At 39.7% G+C, this 26,773-nt stretch overlaps 2 protein-coding genes across 5 annotated transcripts in view; both read right to left on the bottom strand.

The window, feature by feature from the left end:
* Positions 1 to 26,773, bottom strand: part of LOC311077945 (uncharacterized protein) — a 44,429-nt gene that overhangs the window by 8,589 nt on the left and 9,067 nt on the right. The window contains exons 3-5 of one of the 2 annotated variants that reach the window (XM_084106591.1): positions 23,973 to 24,029; positions 21,756 to 23,132; positions 21,186 to 21,299 (exon numbers count right to left, since the gene is read on the bottom strand). In XM_084106591.1, coding sequence (XP_083962717.1) covers positions 21,186 to 21,299; positions 21,756 to 23,132; positions 23,973 to 24,029 — 1,548 coding nt within the window. The remainder of the gene's footprint in view (positions 1 to 21,185; positions 21,300 to 21,755; positions 23,133 to 23,972; positions 24,030 to 26,773) is intronic. The other variant, XM_084106590.1, reaches the window with a different exon arrangement.
* Positions 1,665 to 12,194, bottom strand: LOC311077817 (uncharacterized protein). Of its 3 annotated transcripts, none has more exons than XR_014605003.1 (4): positions 11,967 to 12,194; positions 11,759 to 11,850; positions 4,467 to 11,413; positions 1,665 to 4,350 (listed from the first exon to the last, which is right to left on the bottom strand). XR_014605003.1 is itself a non-coding variant. In XM_084106447.1 (2 exons), exon 2 carries the CDS (start codon positions 10,748 to 10,750, stop codon positions 4,856 to 4,858), a length of 5,895 nt encoding a protein of 1,964 aa, XP_083962573.1. In that variant the 5' UTR covers positions 10,751 to 11,850; positions 11,967 to 12,194; the 3' UTR covers positions 4,361 to 4,855. The 3 variants fall into 3 exon arrangements, 1 of the variants encoding a protein (XP_083962573.1); XR_014605004.1 differs by having other exon boundaries at positions 3,820 to 3,913; positions 4,259 to 4,350; positions 4,467 to 11,850; XM_084106447.1 differs by lacking the exon at positions 1,665 to 4,350 and having other exon boundaries at positions 4,361 to 11,850.

Raw genomic sequence — 26,773 nt, 5'->3', positions numbered from 1 at the left:
CTGATATAATTGATTTTCTCAGAGAAGAAAGAGGCAAACTCACTGCACTTGTTGTCTGAGAGCATTTCACTGGGAGTCTGGCTTGGAGGGTTTGTCAGTCTCTCTACAGTAGCAAAAAGAGTGCGTGTGTTGTTTAAATTACTGTTTATAATATTTGAGAAGAAAGTCTGTCTAGCTTTGCCTAGTTCCATATTAAAAGCATGGATGCAGTCTTTGTAGATGTTATAATGGACTACAAGTTTTGTCTTCCGCCACATGCGCTCTGCTTTTCTGCATTGTCTTTTCATATTTTGCACTGCTGTTGAGTTTCTCCAAGGTGCTTTTTGTCTGCCACTCTTCTTCCTGACTTTAACAGGAGCAATATCATCAATTACAGTTTTAACTTTTGAGTTAAAGGAATCAAGGAGAAAATCAACAGAGTCTGCAGATATGCTTGGTGTTAAGGATATAGCCTTCATAAATAGTACACTAGTGTTCTCATTTAAGCATCTCTTCTTGACAGACACAGATCTAGCTTCAGTGGCAGGGGAGATCAATATATCAAAGAAAATACAGAAATGATCAGACAGTGCTACATCCTTAATAACAATTGATGAAATGTTTAGACCCTTACTGATAAGTAAATCTAGAGTGTGTCCACGATTGTGTGTGGGTCCATGAACATGCTGAGTCAGATCAAAAGTTTTTAAAACAGTATTGATTTCTTTTGCCATATTGGTTTATGCACCACACTAGCTTCTGATTGCACCATTCATTGTTTTGGCAAGTACTGCAAGGCACAAAGTAACTTCATATGGATTTAGAGTTTTTGAAGGATTACAGTTCATTCCAGTAGAAATTAAGTTAACACAAACTCAGCAATACAATATTTTATAATTGTTTGTGAAACGTCTCAGGTTACGTATGTAACCCTGGTTCCCTTATAGAGAATGAGACACTGCGTTTGAGACGCTGTGAGAACGCCCTGCGTGATTGCGTCATGAAGCACATGCATAATCAGACCAATGGAAAGACGAGACGTCATAGGTGGGTGACGTCATCGACCAGGAAACTATAAAGCACCCCTGAAACCAGACCGCGTTAGCTTCTGGTAAGCCTGAAGCAAGTCGATCAGGGCATGCAGGAAGTCTGGCAGGCGAACGCAGCGTCAAGGAACCAGGGTTACATACGTAACCTGAGACAGTCAGCCCCCTCGAGGATCGACTGGGCATGCTCCACTTCCATACAAGCAACACAAAGCTGATGTGTGTCCCCACCTGTGACGTAACGTGGGCAGGGAACAACACAACGCTTGAAATCTTGCAATATTAAAATATTGCAACTAGACAGACAACAATAAATGTGACAAGGAGCTTGTGGCAATTCTCAAACCGCGGATCGCGGATAATCGGGTAATACAAGTAATACAAACATTCCATTCCAATTAATCGAGGGTGGATGACAGATAAATTATTATAATGTGTTGAGTTTAATAAAGACACAGAACTCTCATCACGGTAAAACGCAATGATCGTGCGTGACTCTTTCACTTTCGTTTTCAACAACGTAATTCTCTTCAGGGAAAACCAATCAAGGAAAACATATCAGGCTCGAGTAACGCTTGTCAGGGACCATAGACTGTGTCCGGTATACGTGTGTTTTGTTCTTCTTTTTTTGTTAAGGGAAAAGTGAGAGAGAATTGTAGGCAATTGTGTATACTGATACATGATCTGATGTTCTCTTATTAACATAAATGTTTAATGATGGAATACTGAAAGCAAAACCTGTTCTTCCTGTATTAAGATATTTAGATCCATCCCTATATACTGGGACAAATGCTTGATATACAGTTTGTAGTCTATCTTCAACAATAGCCACAATGTTTCCAGATTCTTTCATTACCTCTAGCATATCAAAATCTATGAGTACTGCAGGAAACAACCAAGGTGGAGTTATTGATAATGTCAACCCTTCTTTTTAGTGTTTTTTTTTTATACTGTTAACAAAAAAAAGTGTATGTTACAAATACTACAGTATACAAGAAAAGACAACAAATGTAACACTAGGGGGATTCAAGTAGAACTACATAAGACACATTTACACATTTTCTAAGTTTTAACTGCTTTTTTCTTCATAGAAAATCGGATTGATCAATATAAAGCTCAATAGGCTATATGCACACGGAGGTGATGACGTACTCCCGCTAAATTCTCAGCCAGCTAAGCCATTTCTGCTACGGCTGAGGTGATTGTTTACCAAGCGATAACGATAGCGTAATGTCTAGTAAGAAATCGTTTAAATTTCAGCGAACCAACAGCAGTACAGCTGAGCACTGTTGTGTGCCTCTGTGTCAAGCCTCAAGTAAGTAGAACACAGTACTTAGTTTTCACACATTTCCATCTGACGCGGAAATCAGACGAAAATGGCTTGTCGCTATCCGGAGGGACAACTTCACAGTTTGTCCCCACACCCGAGTATGTAGCCGGCATTTTAAAAAGGAGGATGTTCATGAGCCAGTGTCAGAGACAGGGAGACGGCTATTAATCAAGGGAGCTGTTCCAGCATTGTTTGAGTTGAACAATTAGGCCTACACCCTTCCCACTTCAAGACTGGGGGTATGGGAGTGGAGAGAGCGGCCGCCGGTGTCGCGGGATGACGCTGCATGCGGGGAGGCTGACATCCTAATGGACCACGACTACGCTTCGGCTCCAGATCCCGCAGGTGAGTCGATTTAGCCCTTGATGACAACATGTCTCTCAGAGAGGAGAACCTCAAGCTGAGGGAACAAGTCGAGAAGCTGACATTAAATCAGCGCTTTGGGATTAATCGTTTTTCTGCCTCAGACAAGGACATATGTTTTTTGTCACACTGTTAATTTGTACAATTAATTTCATTTGTACATTTAAATTTAAGTTATGTTATAATATTTTATTCTTTTGATGTCTTTATAATTATTCTATGTAGGCTATTCCAAACTTTGGCAATATTGCATTATGTAGGCTACAGTCATGCCAATAAAGACATTTTAACTGAATTGAAAGAGAGAAAGGCTAATTGAGTTATATATATTTGAAATGCTTCCTATTAATTTCATAGTATACACTGACTACGTTTACAAACTGTCAATATCCGGGTTAAGGTCACTATTTGGGGTTCTGAAACATTCTGAATAACCCGTTTACATGCGTGAGCAGAGAGAGTTACTCCTGTATACATGGAATTTGTAATCAATTGGCAATATCCCGATGTAAACGGTGACACACGGTTAGCGTCTGGACGTACCATAGACAGTATATGCGTATGGACAACCTTAAGACGCAATATGCGTCATTTCTGATTCTTCTTCCTGTATCCAAAGACAACAACAACAACAACAGCAGCAGCACGCAGATAATGAATAGTTCGGGGCAGATAGCGATCACCTTTGTTTGCGCTTTCCTCCTCGCTCCAAAAGTGTGGTTCTGTGCTGCGTCTCGCCATGTTTACCTCTACTTCTTGTTTACTTCCGGTATACTGCACGCGGGTTTCTGTATGCGCCGTCTCTACTCAAAAGACAAAGATTCCTTGCGAATAGAACATGTGCAGAACACAATTCAATCTTCCTTTTGATGGGGATATGCCGATACGCGTTTACATGACCAAATATTCGGGTTAGAAAAGGGGTACCCTAGGGATCAAATCCGGGTTTTTAAAAACCGGGATATGAGCATATTCGGGTTTTTGCTGGTGTTTATATGGCCATGCGCGACCGGGTTATTGCTAATATCCCGGTTTTGAACAGGTTATTGGCTGCATGTAAACGTAGTCACTGATACAAGATTTAAATGCTGTAGCGGCCCCTTGGATATATTCATCAAAACGCAGAGAGTTTCAAACGGGTGTCATTTTATTTCTTCCTCTCAACGAGCACCATGCACCATGAACACCGTGAAAACTACAGAAGAAACAGAATAATTACAAAATGCTTCTATGTAGCTTTACAAATAAATTGCACATACATTATGTTCACATATGAATCATGTTTACACACAATACAAATAATTTCAACAGATGACCAATATGAAATTAAATGAAATATGTTTTTAAGCCTTTATGACAAATGGAATATCACATGCTTATTTTAGTTGAAATAATATATTATAATTGTTCACAGAAATATGTTTTTATATTGATGACATGTGCAATAAACCCATAAACAAATGAAGTATTGACATTCTCTTTCCTGATACAAAATCTCTTTTTGATAATACAAACTCCACACATTTTACACACTTCATACCTCATTCCGCTTCTCCAAGGGCGCTAATCCAAAGAGTTTCCGCCATCAGCTACCATGCTCTCTAACTCGACACACCATCACAGTTTGGAGTTCTTAAAAAATAACATGTACGAGCAATACAAATATAAATAAATCACAATGTAAATTCTCTTTACAAGATTCAAATGGATGAGCACGATAAATAATCAAAGTGGTTACAAGTTTTTACCGTTCTTCCGACGACGCGCGAGCACATTGTGCAGAGAGTGTAACAGGAAGTTTTAGCGTCATAAAAAACATCCGAACTTTCCGAAGAAGAAGAAGAACGGTGCTTTTCAAAATAAAAGCCAGAACAGATAAGGTGACACTGTCGAACTATAATGTCTTTTTAACATATAAAAATAAAATATTATATATTTTATAAACTGTGTAGGAAAATATTGTGTTTTATAAGACATTTACACTCCCACCAAATCCTAGTACAATGAATGAACAAATATACAAAGAGTAAGTGAATTGTGCAGGATTTCTTGACTCTAAGAAATGAACAGCCTGAAGTTAAGCTATCAGAGGTGTAACAGAGCAGTTTGTGCAATGTTATCAATCGCTTTTTTCTAGTCAGTTCTCTAGGAGGAGCACCAATTTTTTGATTGGTCTCTCAATAACTGAGGGCTTGGAGGGAGGATCTTGTTTTTTATGAGGTTTCCTCTCCCCAACTTGCACTTTAACTCTACGAACCAAACCATCACTACTTTGAACAGTCTCAATGACTCGTCCAAGTTGCCACTGATTTCTTGGGAGGTTGTCGTCTTTAATAATGACAATGTCATTCACTTGGAGGTTGCGTTGAGGTGAGTGCCATTTCTGTCTCAAGGATATGTTCAGCAGATACTCCTTTTTCCAGCGGCTCCAAAACTGTTGAATGAGATACTGAACTCTCCTCCACCTCTTTGTCGCATACAGGTCCTCCTTGACAAATACTCCAGGAGGAGGAAGAGCAACTTTAGATTTCATCATAATGAGGTGATTCGGTGTTATAGGCTCCAGTGCCTGAGGATCATTGATTCCATCCACTGTTAACGGGCGGCTGTTAACAATAGCCATGGCCTCATATAGCAGTGTTCTGAGGGAGGCGTCATCAAGTCGACCTGGGCACTGTGCGAAGGTGGCATTCAGCACATTTCGAACAGTTCTGATCTGGCGTTCCCAGACACCACCTGCAGGACTGTCAGAGGGAGCATTGAAGACAAATTCGCACTGCTTCTCAGTCAGGAAGATTTCCAGTAGCTTAGTATCACACTGTTTAAGTGCTTCCTTGAGCTCATTCCTGGCGCCAACAAAATTAGAACCTTGGTCACAGCGAAGTTGTTGAACAGCTCCTCTCAGGCTGATGAAGCATCTCAATGAGTTGATGAATGAGTCTGTTGACAAATCTTCGAGCATTTCAATATGAACAGCTCTAGAGTACAGACATGTGAAAATTAAGCCATATCTTTTGTATTCTTTGCGGGCTCTCTTTACAATGAAAGGACCGAAACAGTCCATGCCACTGTGCGTGAAAGGTGCTGAGGCTTCGACGCGTTCTGCGGGAAGCTCGGCCATTTGTTGTCTTTCTGTCGGCCGTCGCAGTTTTCTGCAAAGCACACAAGTGTGTATAAGCTTGGCAACCAACTTGCTCCCACCAATTACCCAGAATCCATTGGCCCGAAGCTCCATTAAAGTCTGGCTTCGACCCTGATGGCATGTTTTAACGTGGAAATGAGACACAATCAGCTTGGTGATGTGGCTGTTATTCGGTAGGATGACTGGGTGCTTGACTTTGTGACAGAGCGATGACTCTTTCAATCTCCCACCAACACAGAGAAGTCCTTCAGACCAGATAGGGTCGAGACGGAAAAGAGAGCTTGAGTTTGGAAGGTCTTTTTTACCCTGAAGCATCTTTATCTCCTGGGGGAAGGCTTGCTGCTGTACGATCTTAATCACTTCGTCTGCAGCCTTCTCACGCTCCTTAACAGTCACATACTCACTGTGTTGTTTCTGTTTAGAACCCAACCTCTTGATTCTTGCCACCACCTTAATAATTGTTGTCCAGGAGGAAAACTGACTCAAACGCCTGAGGATGTCATTGCAGTTTTTGACTTCTGTTGCAAACACCTGAATTGTCTTGACTTCAGGATCACCAATGAGTAATTCTGATGGAGCGCTGGGTGTTAAAAGTAAATTACTCTCCCAGAGAAACTTTGGTCCTCGCAGCCAGTTTGTTGAATGAATGTCTGAAGCACAAAGACCTCGGGAAGCATGATCAGCCGGGTTTTCTGCGGTGTCCACATAGTGCCACTGACTGGGATCACTATTATTCCTTATCAGCTGAACACGGTTTGCAACAAATATGTGGAACCTCCGGGCATCATTGTTAATATACGCAAGCACAACTTGTGAGTCTGTCCAGAAAACCTCTTCATCAATCTTTATGTCAAGTTCACTTTTTAACATGACACTGACTTTCGTAGAAACCACAGCTGCAGCGAGTTCTAGTCTCGGGATACTTAAGACCTTTGAGGGTGCAACCCTTGCTTTCGCCAGAACGAGACTGCAATGGACTTCATCCTTGTCATTTTTGAGCCTGAGGTAAGAACATGCACCGTATCCCACACAGCTGGCATCCGAAAAATGGTGCAACTCTACTCTGACAATGTTATGGAAGTCATGTGGGTGGTAACATCTCGGAATTGAAACCTCTCTCAACCTCTGAAGCCCAATTATCCACTCCTCCCACCGTGGCCTCATATCTTCTGGGAGTGGATCATCCCATCCGATGCCTCTGTGACACAGCTCTTGAAGTATACGCTTTCCAGTTAGGCTGAATGGAGCGATGAATCCAAGAGGGTCATAAAGAGAGGCAATGACAGAAAGGCAACCACGCCGGGTTGAAGGCTGATCTTTCAAGCTGCTGCTAAAACTGAAAGTGTCAGTTTCAGTTGACCATTGAATGCCGAGTGCACGCTCTGATAGTGTTGGATCCAGTCCTAGAGGTTCGATGGTTGCTGCTCTTTCTGAGGGATCTAAGCAGGTGAGGGCTGCTTCCTCATTTGAGTTGAATTTATGGAGGCGTAAACCTCCTCTTTTGCACAACTCCTGTGACTCAATGATCAGTTTCTGGGCTTCCTCGACTGATGGGACGCTGACTAGCCCGTCATCCACATAAAAGCTTTTCTCCACAAATGTTGATGCTAGTGGATAGGTAGCTTTGTGTTGCCGTGCGAGATGTTTTAAGCCAAAGTTGGCACATCCTGGAGACGAGGCAGCTCCGAAGAGATGAACCGCCATCCTGTATTCCTGTGGTTCCTTCTCCAAATCTCCACCTTTCCACCAGAGGAATTTCAGATAATTCCGGGATTCAGGAGTGACGGAGAACTGATAAAACATTCTTTCGATATCACAGATGATCGCTACGGCCTCCTTCCTGAAGCGGCAGAGAACTCCTACCAGAGGATTGATAAGATCAGGCCCAGTTAGCAGAGTGTCGTTTAGAGAAACACCATGGAATTTGGCTGAACAGTCGAATACGACTCTCAGCTTGTCTGGTTTTCTGGGGTGATAGATGCCGTGATGCGGAAGGTACCACTCAGTCTCTCCTGCAAATGTTGTAGGGGCAGGCTCTGCGTCACCCTTGTTAATTGTTTCTTCCATGAATGTTTTGTATTGATCATAATACTGTTTATTGGTCTTTAATTTCTTCTTAAGACACTGCAGGCGAACTGTGGCTAGCCTCTTGTTGTTTGGTAGGTTGGGTGGACTATTGCCCTTGAAAGGGAGGGGCATCTCATAATGTCCGTCTTTCTTCTGCGTGATGTTGTCACTGAGAAACTGTATGAAATGAACATCGTTCTGGGACACATATTTATCTTCATAAGTTCTCTCGGTGAAGTCTGATTCTAGGGCTTTTAGAACATCTGTCGCCGATGGAATTGGCAGTTCTTTTACTGTGAGCCGATGCACAAAGCTCTGACTTCCTTGTCTGTCTAGGTGAGGATTTGATGAGCCTATGATACTCCATCCTAGTTTTGATCTCTGTGCAAACGGTTGATTTTTGTCTCCAATGATAACCTCAAGAGGAGCTAGAGCTGCTGGACAGTCATATCCAATCAAGAGCCCTACATCACAGTCTTGAAGGGGTGGTAGCTTATCTGCCAAATGTCTGAGATGAGGCCAGAGTAAAGCTGTTTCCTTCGTTGGGACGTAAGACTTGTCCACCGGGATAAAGTCACGGCTATAGGCTTGCTGTAATTGAATGTGGTTCTTAGAGTGCAGTCCTCGTACTTGTAGACCATGGATGTTCTTGCTAGATATGATTGTATCAATAGCCGTCATAGTACTCAATTTTAATTTTACTGGTTGGGCATCAACATTCAGTTTGTCAAGTACATCTTCTAAGACAAACGTTGAGTCACTCTGTGTGTCCAATATTGCGTACGCAAGTACTTCTCTGTGTGGCTCTTGTATTGAAGACACAAAGACTGGGACGATACTTGAAGTAGCTGAAGCATGTTGTGTTGATGCATGTGATACGACCTTGTGCATTTCCAAGCTTGCATGGTTATCTGTGGAAGTGGAGCTATTCGTTGTTGCTTCCACAGGTCTTTGTTTCCTGTCATCATGCAAGCAGGTTGGGTGACGACGGCTGCATATGTTGCATGTGTGTCGTCTCTTACAATCTTTGGTCATGTGACCCTTCCTCAAGCACCCAAAGCAGAGCCGATTTTCACAGATGAATGTCTTTTTATCTTCACCACTCTTTGCTGCGAAGGTGGGACACTTGGTGATGTTATGAGCTTCACTTTTACAGACGGAGCAAGTTGATTTTGGTTTACTGCTGTTTGTTTCTTGTCTCTCCTGAGTGAAACTCTTAGTTTGCGTATTTGTGTTGAGAGCTTTGGCTCTCTTTGGTGATCTTTCATCTGTGGCCTTGAAGTTCATCAACAATGGAGAAGCAATAGGGTTACAGGCTATCCGTGCCTCTTTGCTCAGGAACTTTGTGAAGCATGCAAGATCTGGATAGCTTCCGGATGAGTCAAGTTCCTCTACAACAATTCGACTCCACTTGCGCACGATCCATTCCGGTAGTTTTTTGAGCAACTTGTGGTTTTCCTCACAATCGTTAAGGATAGCTAGTCCTTTGACGTGGGGAATCGCCTCAGTGCAGCCTTGGAGGAAGTCAGCAAACTCTTGTAGTGCAAGTGGATCGTTTGTGTTGATCTTTGGCCATCTCATGAGCTTATCTCGGAAAGCCTTTTGTATGATGAACGGGTTCCCATATCTGTCTTGTAAGACTTTCCATGCTCCATTGTATGCGCTTTCCGAATCTCGATAAAAGAAACCTTCTACAGCTTTGCGCGCCTCTCCAGCAAGATAATTTTTTAGATAAAACATCTTCTCACTTGGTGGGAGGGGTTTTCTGTCAATAAGAGCTATGAATGACATCTTCCAATCTGTAAACTGTAAAGGGTCACCACGGAACATGGTTGGTTCAGGGACAGGCAAGCGGTTCATACTTAATGAGCTGGCGATTGCTTGTGCTAGACTGACAGACTCCTGGGACATTGTCACCTCCGGAGCAGTTTGATGAGGTTGGAATGATGCAGCATCAGGATTTAATCGAGGTTCAGATTCCTTTCTGTAGCAAGCAGAGTTAGTTGCGACATTCATCACCTCATCATGGTTCTCAAACCCTTCAAAATCGTCATATGCTCTCACACGAGCTGCTGCTATGGCAACATCTTTTGCTGCTTGTAACTGCTGCAATTTGGTTCTCTCTTGTTCCAACTGTTGTTGCATTTCCACCTCTTTTTGTTTCATTTCTACCAACATTTTCGCCTCTTTAAGTTTCCATTCACCTTCTAACTTCTGAAGATGTGCTTGCTGTGCTTGGATTTCTTTCATGGCTTTTGATTGTTCCAGCTTAGCTGCAAGCTCGGCTTGTGCATCTACTCTACTGCTGTGGGTACTGGCTGAGCTGGAGTGGTTGCTTAATCTCTCCGGTGACTCCACGGAGCTCACCGTTTCAGTTTTAGTGTGGCCAAAGACAGACCCGTATTCAACTTTGTTTAATGTTTCTCTTACCCTTTCCTTCTCAAGTTGATCATTAAATTCTTGGTTAACGGTCTCTAGACGGATACTTATGAGGTCACAAATGTCTTTTGTTAGTGTAACACAGGCGTCCATTTTCTTTACGATCTCTGGTGTGGTGTTACTGTTACGAAGTATAGGTTCATACTGCTTGCTTACGTCATCACGCTTTGCTTGAATGTCTTGCTGTAATTCAATAAGGTCTTCTGATGAACAGAGGGTTTTTAATTTTGTCCTAGTCTCCCTTGCTACATGCTTCCAAGCATCATAGGACTTGTTAAATGCTTTCTCACGTTTTCTGGTGTCTTGGTCATGCATCTCTTGGCCTTTCTCCGTTAGCTTTCTTTCACGTGAGCTAGACCTGCATGGGGTGTCTTTAAGTGACATCTTGTTTGTTTGTACTGCTGCTTTAAATCGAGTGTAACCTTTGATTGTCCAATGCCTGAATTTTCACTTGTAAGCTGTAGTTATCTTTTACCACAGAGTAATGTTTATGCTGAGCATTAACAGATTATGGACATCTAAAGGATTTTTAGCTTAAAACAGTAACAACAAAACTCACTTTCTACCTTTTCATAAATAGACATTACCCAAGCGCATGAGCTAGTTTCTTGAAATAGTCACCAGTTTTAGAAGCGTTAGGAACTTGCAAGATATTTTGACCTTATAATACCATATTATTATTTAAGTCACTTCAGTTATGCTGCAAGGATGTGTGTAGAAATTGTCCCTTTTCAGCTTTTTTGCTCCTTGGCACCCAGTGTCTCTTTTTGCAGCTTTAGCTGTACCTTAAGCATGCTGTCCATTTTAAGTCTTGCCTGGGTGCATGAGTTGGATGCAAGCGAAGTAAACTGGCTGGTATTAGGTTGGTGGATGGACCTCAGATGTGATGGCGTCAGCTTCTCACCAGGGATGGCAGGGCTGGTGCAGCGATGAGTTTTCACTGTAGCGGCCCCTTGGATATATTCATCAAAACGCAGAGAGTTTCAAACGGGTGTCATTTTATTTCTTCCTCTCAACGAGCACCATGCACCATGAACACCGTGAAAACTACAGAAGAAACAGAATAATTACAAAATGCTTCTATGTAGCTTTACAAATAAATTGCACATACATTATGTTCACATATGAATCATGTTTACACACAATACAAATAATTTCAACAGATGACCAATATGAAATTAAATGAAATATGTTTTTAAGCCTTTATGACAAATGGAATATCACATGCTTCTTTTAGTTGAAATAATATATTATAATTGTTCACAGAAATATGTTTTTATATTGATGACATGTGCAATAAACCCATAAACAAATGAAGTATTGACATTCTCTTTCCTGATACAAAATCTCTTTTTGATAATACAAACTCCACACATTTTACACACTTCATACCTCATTCCGCTTCTCCAAGGGCGCTAATCCAAAGAGTTTCCGCCATCAGCTACCATGCTCTCTAACTCGACACACCATCACAGTTTGGAGTTCTTAAAAAATAACATGTACGAGCAATACAAATATAAATAAATCACAATGTAAATTCTCTTTACAAGATTCAAATGGATGAGCACGATAAATAATCAAAGTGGTTACAAGTTTTTACCGTTCTTCCGACGACGCGCGAGCACATTGTGCAGAGAGTGTAACAGGAAGTTTTAGCGTCATAAAAAACATCCGAACTTTCCGAAGAAGAAGAAGAACGGTGCTTTTCAAAATAAAAGCCAGAACAGATAAGGTGACACTGTCGAACTATAATGTCTTTTTAACATATAAAAATAAAATATTATATATTTTATAAACTGTGTAGGAAAATATTGTGTTTTATAAGACATTTACAAATGCTAATATATGAATAGTATTTATTTAGATTTGCATCGTATGACCTACTGATGAGATTCTGGGCCTTAATAGAGCCTTCGCTGCCGTCTATGGTCAGTGTGACACAAGCACAGAGAGTTGAGTTTACAGAGCCAAGTTCCACTGTAGTAAGTAGTTATTTACATGGACCATACAATACAACTTAAAGATCATGGTTAATAGAAGTTGAGAGAAATATAATGTATATTTTATTTCTTTTGAACAGATTCATTCCCTGCAGCCCATTGATTAGATGTTCTTGTCTCTCAACTACCTTGCACTGGGTTCAAAACAGCGTGACGTTGCTGACCGGTACGGAGTCCACCAGTCCATAGTCAGTCGGACCATCACAATGTGGAGCAACTTTCAGTACACTGTGCTAGGGTCTGTGAGGATCTGGATACAAGAGGAGAAAATAAGGGCACATCTGCCAGCTGATTTTAAGGACTATGCAGACACTACAGTCATCCTGGACTGCACGGAGCTGAGGTGCCAGTGCCCTTCATCACCTCTTCTCCAAAGTGAAATGTTCTCAGCATACAAGTCCCACTGTACTCTCAAAGGGCTGCTTGGAGTGGCTCCTCATGGGGTGGTCACATTTATCTCTCCACTGTACGCTGGTTCCATCAGTGACAAACAGATCACGCGGGAGTCTGGAATTCTCTCCCTTTTGAGACCTGGGATGGCCATCATGGTTGACCGAGGTTTCCTTGTTGATGACCTTGTGCCTTGCAAGATTTATAGGCCAGCATGTCTTCTGAAGAACTATGAAAACGGGCCTCTTGTAAAGGCTTGGGCAAAGAAGCCAGAGTAGAGAGCCACTTGTCTGTAAATAGCTATTTATTTTCTTAAAAAAAATTTTTTTTTTAAATTGTCAATATGTTACAAGAATTTTTTCAGCCACTTTGTTATAATTGTTCACTTTTAGAAATGTATAAAATTGACCAGAGTGTGTCTATAGAAATCTATCTAATCAGAATCGACACCAGTACTGAGATGTTTATTTTGTTAACTTTTACAAATGGCCAGAGGATGTTTTTATTGTTTTTTTACCTATATAAATGGTCATACGTAATTTATTTTACATTTTTGTAAGTACTTTCTTTAAATGTTCCTTTGTAAATTAATTTTTAGAAATTTAGTTTTATAGTACCTCATGTTATTTATGAACTCTCTACTGAATTATTTGCATGTTATATGTACTTTAGCTCATCAGTGTTTTTAAGCCATCTGTTATAAAAGAATAATATTTTCATGCACAGTGAATTATATATTTACTGAGTAATAACCTTTGTTTAGGGCTACCAAATTACAAACAGTTTTAAAATACTATTTTTAGGTAATGAATTACCTAAAAAAAAAATCTTAGGAAGAACATGTACATATGTAATAATCTATTTATTAAATTAAATGTTCCATCTCATTACATTAGTATACAAATACAACAAGAAACATAGTAATAAATATGTACACATTAGTATACAAATACAACAAGAAACAAAGTAATAAATATGTACAAATTAGTATAGAATTACAACAAGAAACATAGTAATAAATATGTACAAATATTTTGCAATGGACTGAAGTGATAAGAGCTGCTAGATTAGAACTGCCAGTAAGAGTAATAGAGAAAAGAGAAATTAACAGCATTCTGTGAAAGAAATGTGACAGGCTATCAGATTCTAATTATCTAGGCAAGCATAGAGATAACAAAAAAAAGAAAGTGTCAATTTTTTTTTTTTTTTCATTCTTTTGGTGATTTCATTGTCTCTGGGAATCCTCTGAATAAACATGTCTTCCTGTGTGTAGACAACAAAGTCACACCAGTCCAAACCAGAAATCAACATCTGGCCCTGGATCTGCCAAAAGTACGGATGAGATTTCCTTAATGTGTGTGTGCCCTCACTGATCTTAATATATGGCAAGTCAACATAGCTTGCTACATTGGGGCATTTAATTTCAAAAAGGACAAACACTGTCTGCCCCTTTGGATCGTACACGATGCCATCAGGTGATGACCCCATCCAGGGTGTGTCAGGGTGGATAAGGAAGCCATAGGGATAGTAGGGAGCCAGTGCAGTGTTGAAAAAACCGGGCTAATATGGTCATACTTCCTGGTTCTAGTGAGAACTCGAGTTGCTACATTTTGGACCAGCTGTAGTTTGTTTATTAAGCGTGCAGGGCAACCACCCAGTAGAGCATTCCAATAATCTAGCCTTGAGGTCATGAGCACATGAACTAATTGTACCGCATTTGTCAATGAGAGCATATGGCATAATTTAGATATATTTTTAAGATGGAAAAATGTGGTTTTACAGATACTAGACACGTGACTTTCAAATGAAAGATTGGTATCAAAGAGCACACCCAGGTTCCTAACCGACGACGAAGACTTAACAGAGCAGCCATCAAGTGTTAGACAGTATTCTAGGTTATTACGTGAGGAAGTTTTTTATCCAATAATTAAAATTTCTGTTGTTTTAGAATTTAGTAGTAGGAAATGACTAGTCATCCAGTTTTTTATATCAGCTAGGCATTCCGTTAATTTTGTGAATTGGTAAGTTTCGTTAGGTTGTGAAGAAATATAGAGCTGAGTATCATCAGCATAACAGTGAAAGCTAATTCCATGCTTCCTAATGATATCTCCTAATGGAAGCATGTACAGAAGCGGTCCTAGTACTGAGCCTTGTGGTATGCCATACTGAACTTGTGATCAATAAGACATCTCTTAATTTACTGCTACAAACTGATAACGGCTAGATAAGTATGATTTAAACCATGCTAATGCAATTCCACTAATGCCAACATAATTTTCAAGTCTATTTAAAAGAATGTTGTGGTCAATAGTGTCAAATGCATCAGTAAGATCGAGTAACACCAATAGAGAGATACAACCACAATCGGATGATAAGAGCAAATCATTTGTGACTCTAACGAGAGCTGTCTCAGTACTATTGTACGGTCTAAATCCTGACTGAAAATTGTCGCAGATATAATTTCTTTCTAGAAAGGAACACAGTTGTGAAGATACTGCCTTTTCTAGTATCTTTGACAGAAAGGGTAGATTCGAGATCGGCCTGTAATTGACTAATTCTGTAGGATCAAGTTGCGTTTTTTAACAAGTGGCTTAATCATAGCCAGCTTAAAGGTTTTTGGTACATGTCCTAAAGACAAATATGAATTAATGATAGTAAGAAGAGGATCTATGACCTCTGGGAGCATCTCTTTCAGTAGCTTAGTTGGTATAGGGTCTAACATACATGTCAGTTTAGATGATTTAATGAGTTTAGCGAATTCTTTCTCTCCTATAGCAATAAATGAATAGAATTTTTCCTTAGGGAGACTACAATGCACTGCCTGATGCGATACTGTAGTAGACAGTTGCATAGTTATAATTTTGTCCCTGATATTATCAATCTTATAAGTGAAGAATTTCATAGTCATTACTGCTGTGTTGCTTGGAAACGTCTGGGCTTGAATCTTTCTTTTTTGTTAGTTTAGCCACTGTTTCAAATAAATACCTAGGATTATGTTTATTTTCTTCTAATAGGTTTGAAAAATAAGCAGATCTAGCAGCTTTTAAGGCCTCTCTGTATGCAATCGAGCTCTCCTTCCATGAAATGCGAAATACCTCTAGATTTTGTTTTTTTCCAGTTGCGCTCCATTTTTCTGGCTGCTCTCTTAAAGGTGCATTGTGCAAGTCTCTGAGTTTTTGCAGAACTATGCCCCCTCTGGTGACAAGCGAAACTGCAACCAGAGGTGTGCACGCTCATGGACCACACGCACACGCACGCTTGTACGAGCACAAGCTGTTCTTAACCAAAGGAGCACCAGCCACACAAATCTTTTGTTTACAGTCATAATGTCTTCAGAGGTAATAAAGTTATAAATCTGCAAGTCATTTTAAATATGTGAAAGGAAAGGGATTTGAGTAAATTACACACTTATGTGTGAGGGGAAAATGGGGGTAGTAGAAAACTTCGGTTTTTGTTTCCATCTATCTACATGTTGAACTGTTTTATGTGTTTACTGTATCCATTTGCGGGGGTTTAGCCTGTTTTATTGATCTGCTAAGTAGCATAATTCCAATAGCAATACATCCTAATTACTTGAATAGCGAATCACTAAACTACATGTAGTGCTGATTTATTTAGTAGATATTTTGACAGGGACAATACACACTGACGAACATTTATGTGAAATGTGTCAATACTTTTCAACTGCTGTCCCTGGGCAAGGTCACAATAGTTCATACATTGACTAAAGTTTTGTCGCTCGAGTTGTCTTCGCTGATACGGAGAATGGCGGCGAATACACAAACCTGCCAGACATAGCCAGGTGAACGTGAACGCGCATGACATCACGCCCAGTCTCAAATTCCACCCCGAATCCCTCTTATTTATTTTACTGTACAGGATTATAGAGGCAATCGCAGTGATCAGAGAAGGGCTCATTCAGCCCATTGGGCAATTGTTTAAGCATGTATGGGTTAGAAAAACGGGTATTTTTAACATGAAATGTTGCGCAATGCACCTTTAAGGGCCTGAGTGTGCTCGTTGTACCATGGCGTTGGACTATTTTCTTTAATCTTCTTTAAGGGCAACGGAGCAACTGTGTCTAAAGTGCTGGAAAAGAGAGAGTTAAAAGTTTCTGTTGCTATATCGAGTTCTTCTAAGCTATCTGGGATGCTGAGATGGTGAAACTGATTAGGAAGATTATTAATAAAGCAATCTTTAGTGGCAGAAGAGATAGGTCTAACATATTTGTAACACGGAGTCGGCTTTGCAGCCTTGGCTAAATGTAATTTACACGAGACTAGATAATGATCTGAGATGTCATCGCTCTGCTGCAGAATTTCAACGGTGTAAAGCCCGATATATTGGTCCAATTGCCGGTCGCCAACACACGGGGAAGGTTATTACGTGTTCTTGTCCTCACCATGCAAAGTATTGGTTGGTTAAATTTGTAATACATTAATCATATGTATACTCGTTTATTTCATCTGACTCCATAAATGAAAGGTTTTAATAATATCTGTGCCTCACTAAAAGTGAGCGAATGTTTGACTATTCCTTTTAACCATTAAATGAACAACGTCAAAATCAGTTAGAATAATCACATTAGGATTTATTATGCCAGGTAAATGTATCATGCCAATTTCATAATCAATTCAAAGATAATCGATACAAAACATCAAATGCTCTGGAATAGAGAGAAGATGCAAACCCAACTTTAAGAAATACGTGAGGCTGAGAGATCTATCTCTCTCAGCCTCATGGACCGATCTGAAGTACAGAAAAGGCCCCGAACTCTCTGCTGCATCTCATTAAATAGTCAGACCTCTTTCACATGGAAACATGTGCTAACAAAAGAAATTTGCATGCAGTGGTCGCACCTTCATGGGGGTGGGTGACCATTTGCTTGAGAGACCACCTTCCTTTGTAAGTCAGTAATCCATAAACTCTTAAAACCTTATTACCTTTTATTTTATCTATCTGGATATGAGATATCTGTACCACTCACTTTGAGACATTTCAAATGACACCAAAAACATAACAGTCAATGATAAACATTCACATTAAACCATATTCTTGTGTGAGTTCTTAGTAGTTTGCGGAAGTGAGGTCGTATGGGGGAGGTCAAATGGTAATTAGCCCTTTGTCTCAGACCAGGGCCTCAATCAGTATTTTCAGTCTTACAACGGCATCAACATTTATTCTGTGTGATAATATTAGATCTAGGGTATGATTACGACAATGAGTAGGTCCTGACACATGTTGTCTACCTCCAATAGAGTTCAGAATGTTTTTAAATGCCAATCCCAATGCATCTTTTTCAGTACTAACTCTGATAGAAAGTCAGCAAATTCTTTGATAAAATCTTTATGGTGCCCTGGTGGCCTGTATACAGTAGCCAGCACAAATCTCAAATGTGATTTGTCATTTACACTATATATTTTTACATTAAGCACCAACACTTCAAAAGAAGTATATTTAAAACTAGATTTCTTAGTGGTTTTGAAAATATTACTATAAATCACAGCGACACCTCCCCCTTTGCCTTTCAGAAGAGGCTCATGTTTATAACAGTAATATTGCGGGGTGGACTCATTTAGAGTAATGTAATCGTTTGGTTTTAGCCAGGTTTCTGTCAAACACAGCACATCTAGATTATAGTCAGTAATCATATCATTAACAATAAGCTCTTATGAAGTAAGGGATCGAATATTCAGCAACCCAAGCTTTATCATTTGCTCATCTGTATTATAGCTGTTTTTTTATTTGTTGAACAGCAAATAAATGTTTAACCTTAGATGGGTTGAAAGTTTTTTGGATTTCCAAATTTTGGGAACAGACACATTCTCTATATGAGGATAGCTAGGTGAAAGAGTCTCTATGTGATGGGATTTATCTGACCTTGGTGAACTTCTTTTCAACAGGTCAGGTCTGCCCCAATAACTTTTCCAATTGTCTATGAATTCTATATTATTTTGCAAACACCACTTCGACAGCCAGCCACTGAGTGAACACAATCTACTGACCATCTCATCACTCCTGCGAACAGGAAGGGGGCCAGAGCAAATTACAGTGCCTGACATCGTACTTGCAATATTTTTACTTGTTTAATATTAATTTTGGTGATCTCCGACTGGCGGAGTCGAACATCAGAGAATGTAGGCCTATTAATGTCCTGAGTGACGCTATCAAGTACGCTGCCGTTCCACTTGTAGAATGACTGGACTCGCGTCCTCCTGTCCTCAAGAGTTCGTTCTGAGTCGGCAAGTCCAAACTTGCCAAGTCCAAACTCGGAAGTGGTCTTTCTTCAGAATTAGAAGATGTGATTTCAGAGTGAAAGCCTGAGTGAAACTCTTCCCGCATTGAGGTCTCTCTCCGGTGTGGATGCTGTCGTATTGGCAAGAGGCCCAGAAGTGAATTTATCTGATAAATCCCTCGAATGAGATCTCTCCTAAATATTTTACATGTCCTGATTCGAAAAGGACCCTGAATTAGCAAGCAAGCAATTTTTATTTATATAGCACTTTTCCAGACAAGTCAATGCAGTTCAAAGTGCTTTACAGACACACCAAAAATACAAGTACAAGTAAAATACAAGAATAAAAATAAAAATGTATAAAAATGTAGTAAAATGAAGAAAAAAAAGAAGAAGAAGAAGAAAAAGAAATTATAGGTTTTATAGGAAGGCCATGCTAAAAAGATATGTTTTTAATTTTGACTTAAAACTATTTATATTTCTAGCACGTCTTACTTCTTCTGGAAGATTATTCCAGAGGCGAGGAGCGTAGCGACTAAAGGCAGCATCACCAAATCTTTTAGTTTTACTGAGTGGTACTGTTAAAAGTAAAGAATCCGATGATCTAAGAGTCCTTATAGGTTCATATATTATAAGCATTTTTAAAAGATAGTCTGGAGCAAGTCCATGCAGTGATTTATAAACTAATAAAAGGTTTTTAAAATCAATACGAAAACTAACAGGTAACCAATGTAATGATTTTAGTAAAGGTGTGATGTGTTCTCTCTTCTTGGTCTTTGTCATTACTCGAGCAGCTGAGTTTTGTATTAATTGTAATTTATTAATTGTAGTCTTTGGTAGACCAGAAAGGAGGGCATTACAATAATCAAGTCTGCTAGTTATGAATGTATGCATTAATTTTTCTGTATTGATCAAAGAGAGAAATGGTCTTATTTTAGCAATGTTTTTTAAATGATAAAATGCAATTTTTGTAATATTACTCACATGCGCTTTAAAATTAAAATCAGAGTCAAAGACTACCCCTAAATTTTTTGCCACTTTGCTTGGGTTTAATCCCAGAATATTTAGTTTAGGGGTCAATTTTTCTCTCTGAGCTTTTGATCCAATTATCAAAACTTCTGTTTTGTCTTTATTAAGTTGTAGGAAATTTTGCGACATCCAGTCATTTATGTCTTGAATGCAATTTGCAAGTAAATCAATTTGACCAGTGTCTTCAGGAGATACGGCTACATATAACTGTGTATCATCAGCATAACTGTGAAAAGATATACCATGTCTCCTGATGATACGACCGAGAGGTAACATATATAGATTAAAAAGCAGTGGTCCTAAAATTGATCCCTGAGGAACACCACACATTACCTCATAATGTTCAGACAAGGTATTATTAATAGATACTACAGATGTTCTTCCGGTAAGATATGATGAAAACCAATTAAAAACGGTTTCAGATAGGCCAACGTACTCACTTAATCTATTTAAGAGAATCTGGTGATCAACAGTATCAAACGCAGCGCTCAAGTCAAGCAGCACCAGAACTGAAGGCCAATTTCTATCTAAGTTTATTCTTATGTCATTTACTACTTTTATAAGAGCGGTCTCTGTGCTATGATGTTTTCTAAAACCTGACTGAAACATCTCTAAAATTGAATGAGTATTTAAAAATGTATTTAACTGATTAAAAACAATTTTCTCTAATATTTTACTTAAAAATGTGAGATTTGAAATGGGTCTATAACTACTAGGAATAAACATATCTGAGTTCCCCTTTTTATGTACAGGTTTCACTAAGGCCAATTTAAGATCAGAGGGAAAAATGCCAAGCTGTAGGGAGTGATTTACTATCTCAAGAATATCATTAGATATTGAGTTAAAGATACATTTGAAAAGAGAGGTAGGAATTGGATCAAGAGAACAAGTGGATGGTTTCAGTTCTGTTACTACCTTTCTTAGGGTCTCAACATCAACCAAAGTAAACCTTTCCATTTGGATAGTGTTATGTGCGCTAGATAAAGGATAACGTAGATAAATTAACGTCTAGCATCTTTAACCTGCAGGTAAGGGCAATTTATAAGTGTAACAGGTTATGGGAATGTTTAAGAATGATTTATAAGGTTACAGCGGGATACAAATACAACAATCCTCATATGATTCCTAAGTTTGTGTTTACTTAAAAAACTGTTCCCACACTGACCACATGTGTATGGTCTCTCTCCAGTGGACCATCGTGTGTCTCTTTCCTTTATCTGTGAAGCTCTTCCCGAATTGATCACATGTGTAAGGTTTCTCTCTGGTTCTCCCATCAGGTCTAAAAGAAACATGAAATCATGTGACATTTTTAAAATGAGAGAAAAAATGTGAAATAAAAAGTGAAGCCACAAGTCAAGATCACTGATGAGTTTAATAGTCATTTTAAACCAGTTGAATCTGGTTTGAGGATGGTTCCAAACATGACAGAATGTTTCAGGAACATCATGCTAACCTTTAAATAACATTCTATTAACATTCAGGAAACTGGTATGTTCTTGGAATGTTACAAATTAACGTTCCTAGAATGTTGAATTTTAAATCGAAATTAAGTTGAAAGAACGTTTGAGGAACATTTTACCTTTTAAAACACATTCCTCTAACATCAAGAAAACTGGACATTTTTTACGTTCCCAGAACCAACATTTGGTTCTGAATATTTGGAGAATATTTTGGGTTCTGAATATATGGAGAACGTTCTTATAAAAAACGTCTTGTTAGCTGGGGAACTACTTACTGTGACTGTGGTGATGTGGTTTCTCCACTGTGTGGATCTTCATGTGTAGCTTCAGGTTACTTTTAATAGTGAAACTCTTCCCACACTGATCACACGTGTACGGCTTCTCTCCAGTGTGGATCCTCTCATGTATTTTCAGACTTGAAGACTGAATGAATCTCTTGTCACAGTGTGAACACTTGTATGGTTTCTCTCCAGTGTGGATGCTCTCATGTATTTTCAGAGATGATGACAAACTGAATCTCTTGTCACAGTGTGAACAGCTGTAAGGTTTCTCTCCAGTGTGGATCCTCTCATGTAATTTCAGATATCCTGATTGACTGAATCTCTTGTCACAGTGTGAACACTTGTAAGGTTTTTCTCCAGTGTGAATTCTCTGGTGCTGTTTTAAACTGTCTGCTGTAGTAAAAGTCTTCTCACACTCAAAGCACATGTACTCTCTCACACCAGTGTGGATTTTCTGATGTGTTTGTAAATTACCCCGCAATGAAAAACTCTTTCCACACACAGAACATGAATGCGGCTTCTCCTTCGTATGAACGGTCAGGTGTCTCTTCAGTGCCAATGCCCTAAGAAATGTTTTGCCACATTGATCACATGTGAACGGCTTCACTCCAGTGTGGATCATCATGTGACTATTAAGGCTTGATGATTTTATGAAGCTTTTTCCACACTGATCACATGTGAACGGCTTCTCTCCGGTGTGGATCATCATGTGAACATCAAGGTTTGATGATTGTATGAAGCTTTTTCCACACAGATCACATATGAACAGTCTCTCTCCGGTGTGGATCCTCATGTGATGCTTAAGATATTGTTTGTCTGAGAATCTCTTTTCACACTGATTACAAATGAATGGTTTCTCGCCTGTATGAACTCTCTTGTGAATCTCAAGACTTTGTTTGGTTGTGTAACTCTTTCCACACTGAGTGCAGTTGAAAGATTTCTTGGCTCCTCTTTTCTTTAAAAATGTCTGTTTAGTCTTTGAGCGAATCAAAGGTTTTTCTCCAGGTTTGACATGATGTCCCTCCTCCACTTCACTCAGTTCTTCACTCTCCTCCTTCACTTCACTCAGTTCTTCACTCTCCTCCTCCACTTCACTCAGTTCTTCACTCTCCTCCTTCACTTCACTCAGTTCTTCACTCTCCTCCTTCACTTCACTCAGTCCTTCACTCTCCTCCTTCACTTCACTCAGTTCTTCACTCTCCTCCTTCACTTCACTCAGTTCTTCACTCTCCTCCTTCACTTCACTCAGTCCTTCACTCTCCTCCTTCACTTCACTCAGTTCTTCACTCTCCTCCTTCACTTCACTCAGTTCTTCTCTCTCCTCCTTCACTTCACTCAGTTCTTCACTCTCCTCCTTCACTTCCATCAGGTCTGAAATCAAAGAGAAAAAGTTATTTCATTTTCAGTACAACAGAAATAATTCAAAGAGAGGAATATGAAGTGAAAGGACATAAAAGAGCTGATATTTGTGTTAGATATTAGTTTTATGTTAGAATAATCAATAAAGTTTTGTTTGTATTTTAAAGAGAAGTGTTACTTGTGTTATGTGCTTACGAATATAATGTCTTACTGTGCGTTCACACCGGACGCGAATAGCACATCAAATTTGCGCCTGGCGTGTCTAGTTATACGCTTTGACCACTTTGTGTCCATTCGCGCATCAAGAGCGAAATTGACATGAGTAAAAACAAAAGTTTGATGCGACAGTTTCAAAAGTTTCGAAACCCGTTGGCGGCCATCTTTTTACAAGATGTCTGATGTTGATCGATAATTTATCGAGAGAGTCACCGCTCTGTATTTGCTCTGTATTTAAGCAATTTTGAGCGTGGCATGGTTGTTGGTGCCAGACGGGCCGGTCTGAGTATTTCACAATCTGCTCAGTTACTGGGATTTTCAGCCACAACCATTTCTAGGGTTTACAAAGAATGGTGTGAAAAGGGAAAAACATCCAGTATACGGCAGTCCTGTGGGCGAAAATGCCTTGTAGATGCTAGAGGTCAGAGGAGAATGGGCCGACTGATTCAAGCTGATAGAAGAGCAACTCTGACTGAAATAACTACTCGTTACAACCGAGGTATGCAGCAAAGCATTTGTGAAGCCACAACACGCACAACTTTGAGGCGGATGGGCTATAACAGCAGAAGACCCCACCGGGTACCACTCATCTCCACTACAAATAGGAAAAAGAGGCTACAATTTGCACGAGCTCACCAAAATTGGACAGTTGAAGACTGGAAAAATGTTGCCTGGTCTGATGAGTCTCGATTTCTGTTGAGATATTCAGATGGTAGAGTCAGAATTTGGCGTAAACAGAATGAGAACATGGATCCATCATGCCTTGTTACCACTGTGCAGGCTGGTGGTGGTGGTGTAATGGTCTGGGGGATGTTTTCTTGGCACACTTTAGGCCCCTTAGTGCCAATTGGGCATTGTTTAAATGCCACGGCCTACCTGAGCATTGTTTCTGACCATGTCCATCCCTTTATGACCACCATGTACCCATCCTCTGATGGCTACTTCCAGCAGGATAATGCACCATGTCACAAAGCTCAAATCATTTCAAATTGGTTTCTTGAACATGACAATGAGTCCACTGTACTAAAATGGCCCCCACAGTCACCAGATCTCAACCCAATAGAGCATCTTTGGGATGTGGTGGAATGGGAGCTTCGTGCCCTGGATGTGCATCCCACAAATCTCCATCAACTGCAAGATGCTATCCTATCAATATGGGCCAACATTTCTAAAGAATGCTTTCAGCACCTTGTTGAATCAATGCCACGTAGAATTAAGGCAGTTCTGAAGGCGAAAGGGGGTCAAACACAGTATTAGTATGGTTTTCCTAATAATCCTTTAGGTGAGTGTGTATATATATATATATATATATATATATATATATAATTTATATATACAGTGAGGAAAATAAGTATTTGAACACAATGCTATTTTGCAAGTTCTCCCACTTAGAAATCATGGAGGGGTCTGAAATTGTCATCGTAGGTGCATGTCCACTGTGAGAGACATAATCTAAAAAAAAAAAAATCCAGAAATCACAATGTATGATTTTTTAACTATTTATTTGTATGATACAGCTGCAAATAAGTATTTGAACACCTGAGAAAATCAATGTTAATATTTGGTACAGTAGCCTTTGTTTGCCTTTGCCTTTGCAATTACAGAGGTCAAACGTTTCCTGTAGTTTTTCACCAGGTTTGCACACATTGCAGGAGGGATTTTGGCCCACTCCTCCAGTCCACACAGATCTTCTCTAGATCAGTCAGGTTTCTGGGCTGTCGCTGAGAAACACGGAGTTTGAGCTCCCTCCAAAGATTCTCTATTGGGTTTAGGTCTGGAGACTGGCTAGGCCATGCCAGAACCTTGATATGCTTCTTACAGAGCCACTCCTTGGTTATCCTGGCTGTGTGCTTCGGGTCATTGTTATGTTGGAAACCCCAGCCTCGAACCATCTTCAATGCTCTAACTGAGGGAAGGAGGTTGTTCCCCAAAATCTCACAATGCATGGCCCCGGTCATCCTCTCCTTAATACAGTGCAGTCGCCCTGTCCCATGTGCAGAAAACTACCCCCAAAGCATGTTGCTTCACAGTAGGGATGGTGTTCTTGGGATGGTACTCATCATTCTTCTCCCTCCAAACACATTTAGTGGAATTGTGACCAGAAAGTTCCATTTTGGTCTCATCTGACCACATGACTTTCTCCCATGACTCCTCTGGATCATCCAAATGGTCATTGGCAAACTTAAGATGGGCCTTGATATGTGCTGGTTTAAGCAGGGGAACCTTCCGTTCCATGCATGATTTCAAACCATGACGTCTTAGTGTATTACCAACAGTAAACTTGGAAACGGTGGTCCCAGCTCTTTTCTGGTCATTGACCAGCTCCTCTTGTGTAGTTCTGGGCTGATTTCTCACCTTTCTTGAGATCATTGAGATCTTGCATGGAGCCCCAGTCCGAGGGAGATTGACAGTCATGTTTAGCTTCTTCCATTTTCTAATGATTGCTCCAACAGTGGACCTATTTTTACCAAGCTGCTTGGCAATTTCCCCGTAGCCCTTTCCAGCCTTGTGGAGGTGTACAATTTTCTCTCTAGTGTCTTTGGACAGCTCTTTGGTCTTGGCCATGTTAGTAGTTGGATTCTTACTGATTGTATGGGGTGGACAGGTGTCTTTATGCAGCTAACGACCTCAAACAGGTGCATCTAATTTAGGATAATAAATGGAGTGGAGGTGGACATTTTAAAGGCAGACTAACAGGTCTTTGAGGGTCAGAATTCTAGCTGATAGACAGGTGTTCAAATACTTATTTGCAGCTGTATCATACAAATAAATAGTTAAAAAATCATATATTGTGATTTCTGGATTTTTGTTTTTTAGATTATGTCTCTCACAGTGGACATGCACCTACGATGATAATTTCAGACCCCTCCATGATTTCCAAGTGGGAGAACTTGCAAAATAGCAGGGTGTTCAAATACTTATTTTCCTCACTGTATATATATCATAACATCAGTAACTTGACTGCCCTACCTAGAACGGTTTTCCTCAGCATTTGTAATGTCTGCACAAAGGGCAGCTGTGCTAAGATTCACCTTTGGAGAAAACGGTTGATTTTATATGCGAAAAAAGTATCATTAATATGTCATATGAAATAGCTATGCATGAATATACTCTCGACGTGTATATAGTGAACATATATACATTTTCAATCAAACAATAAATAAAGCATTAATTAAATAATTATATTTTATTTAATGACAACAATGAGAAATATTAATAAATTAGTAAAAGAATGAATCAAAGTCACCATCACACAAACAAATGCATATACAAGTCAACACATGAAACAAAGCTCTATTGTACAAACTACAATCATGTATGGACAGGTGGAGTGATGGAGGGTCTCATAAGGGCAGGTGGAATGATGGAGGGTCTCATAAGGGCAGGTGGAGTGATGGAGGGTCTCATAAGGGCAGATGGAGTGTCTCATAAGGGCA

This window comes from Abramis brama (assembly GCF_963993115.1).
Source record: "Abramis brama genome assembly, chromosome: 1".
Taxonomy (NCBI): Eukaryota; Metazoa; Chordata; class Actinopteri; order Cypriniformes; family Leuciscidae; genus Abramis; species Abramis brama.
This window is presented reverse-complemented; position numbering and strand designations above follow the sequence as displayed.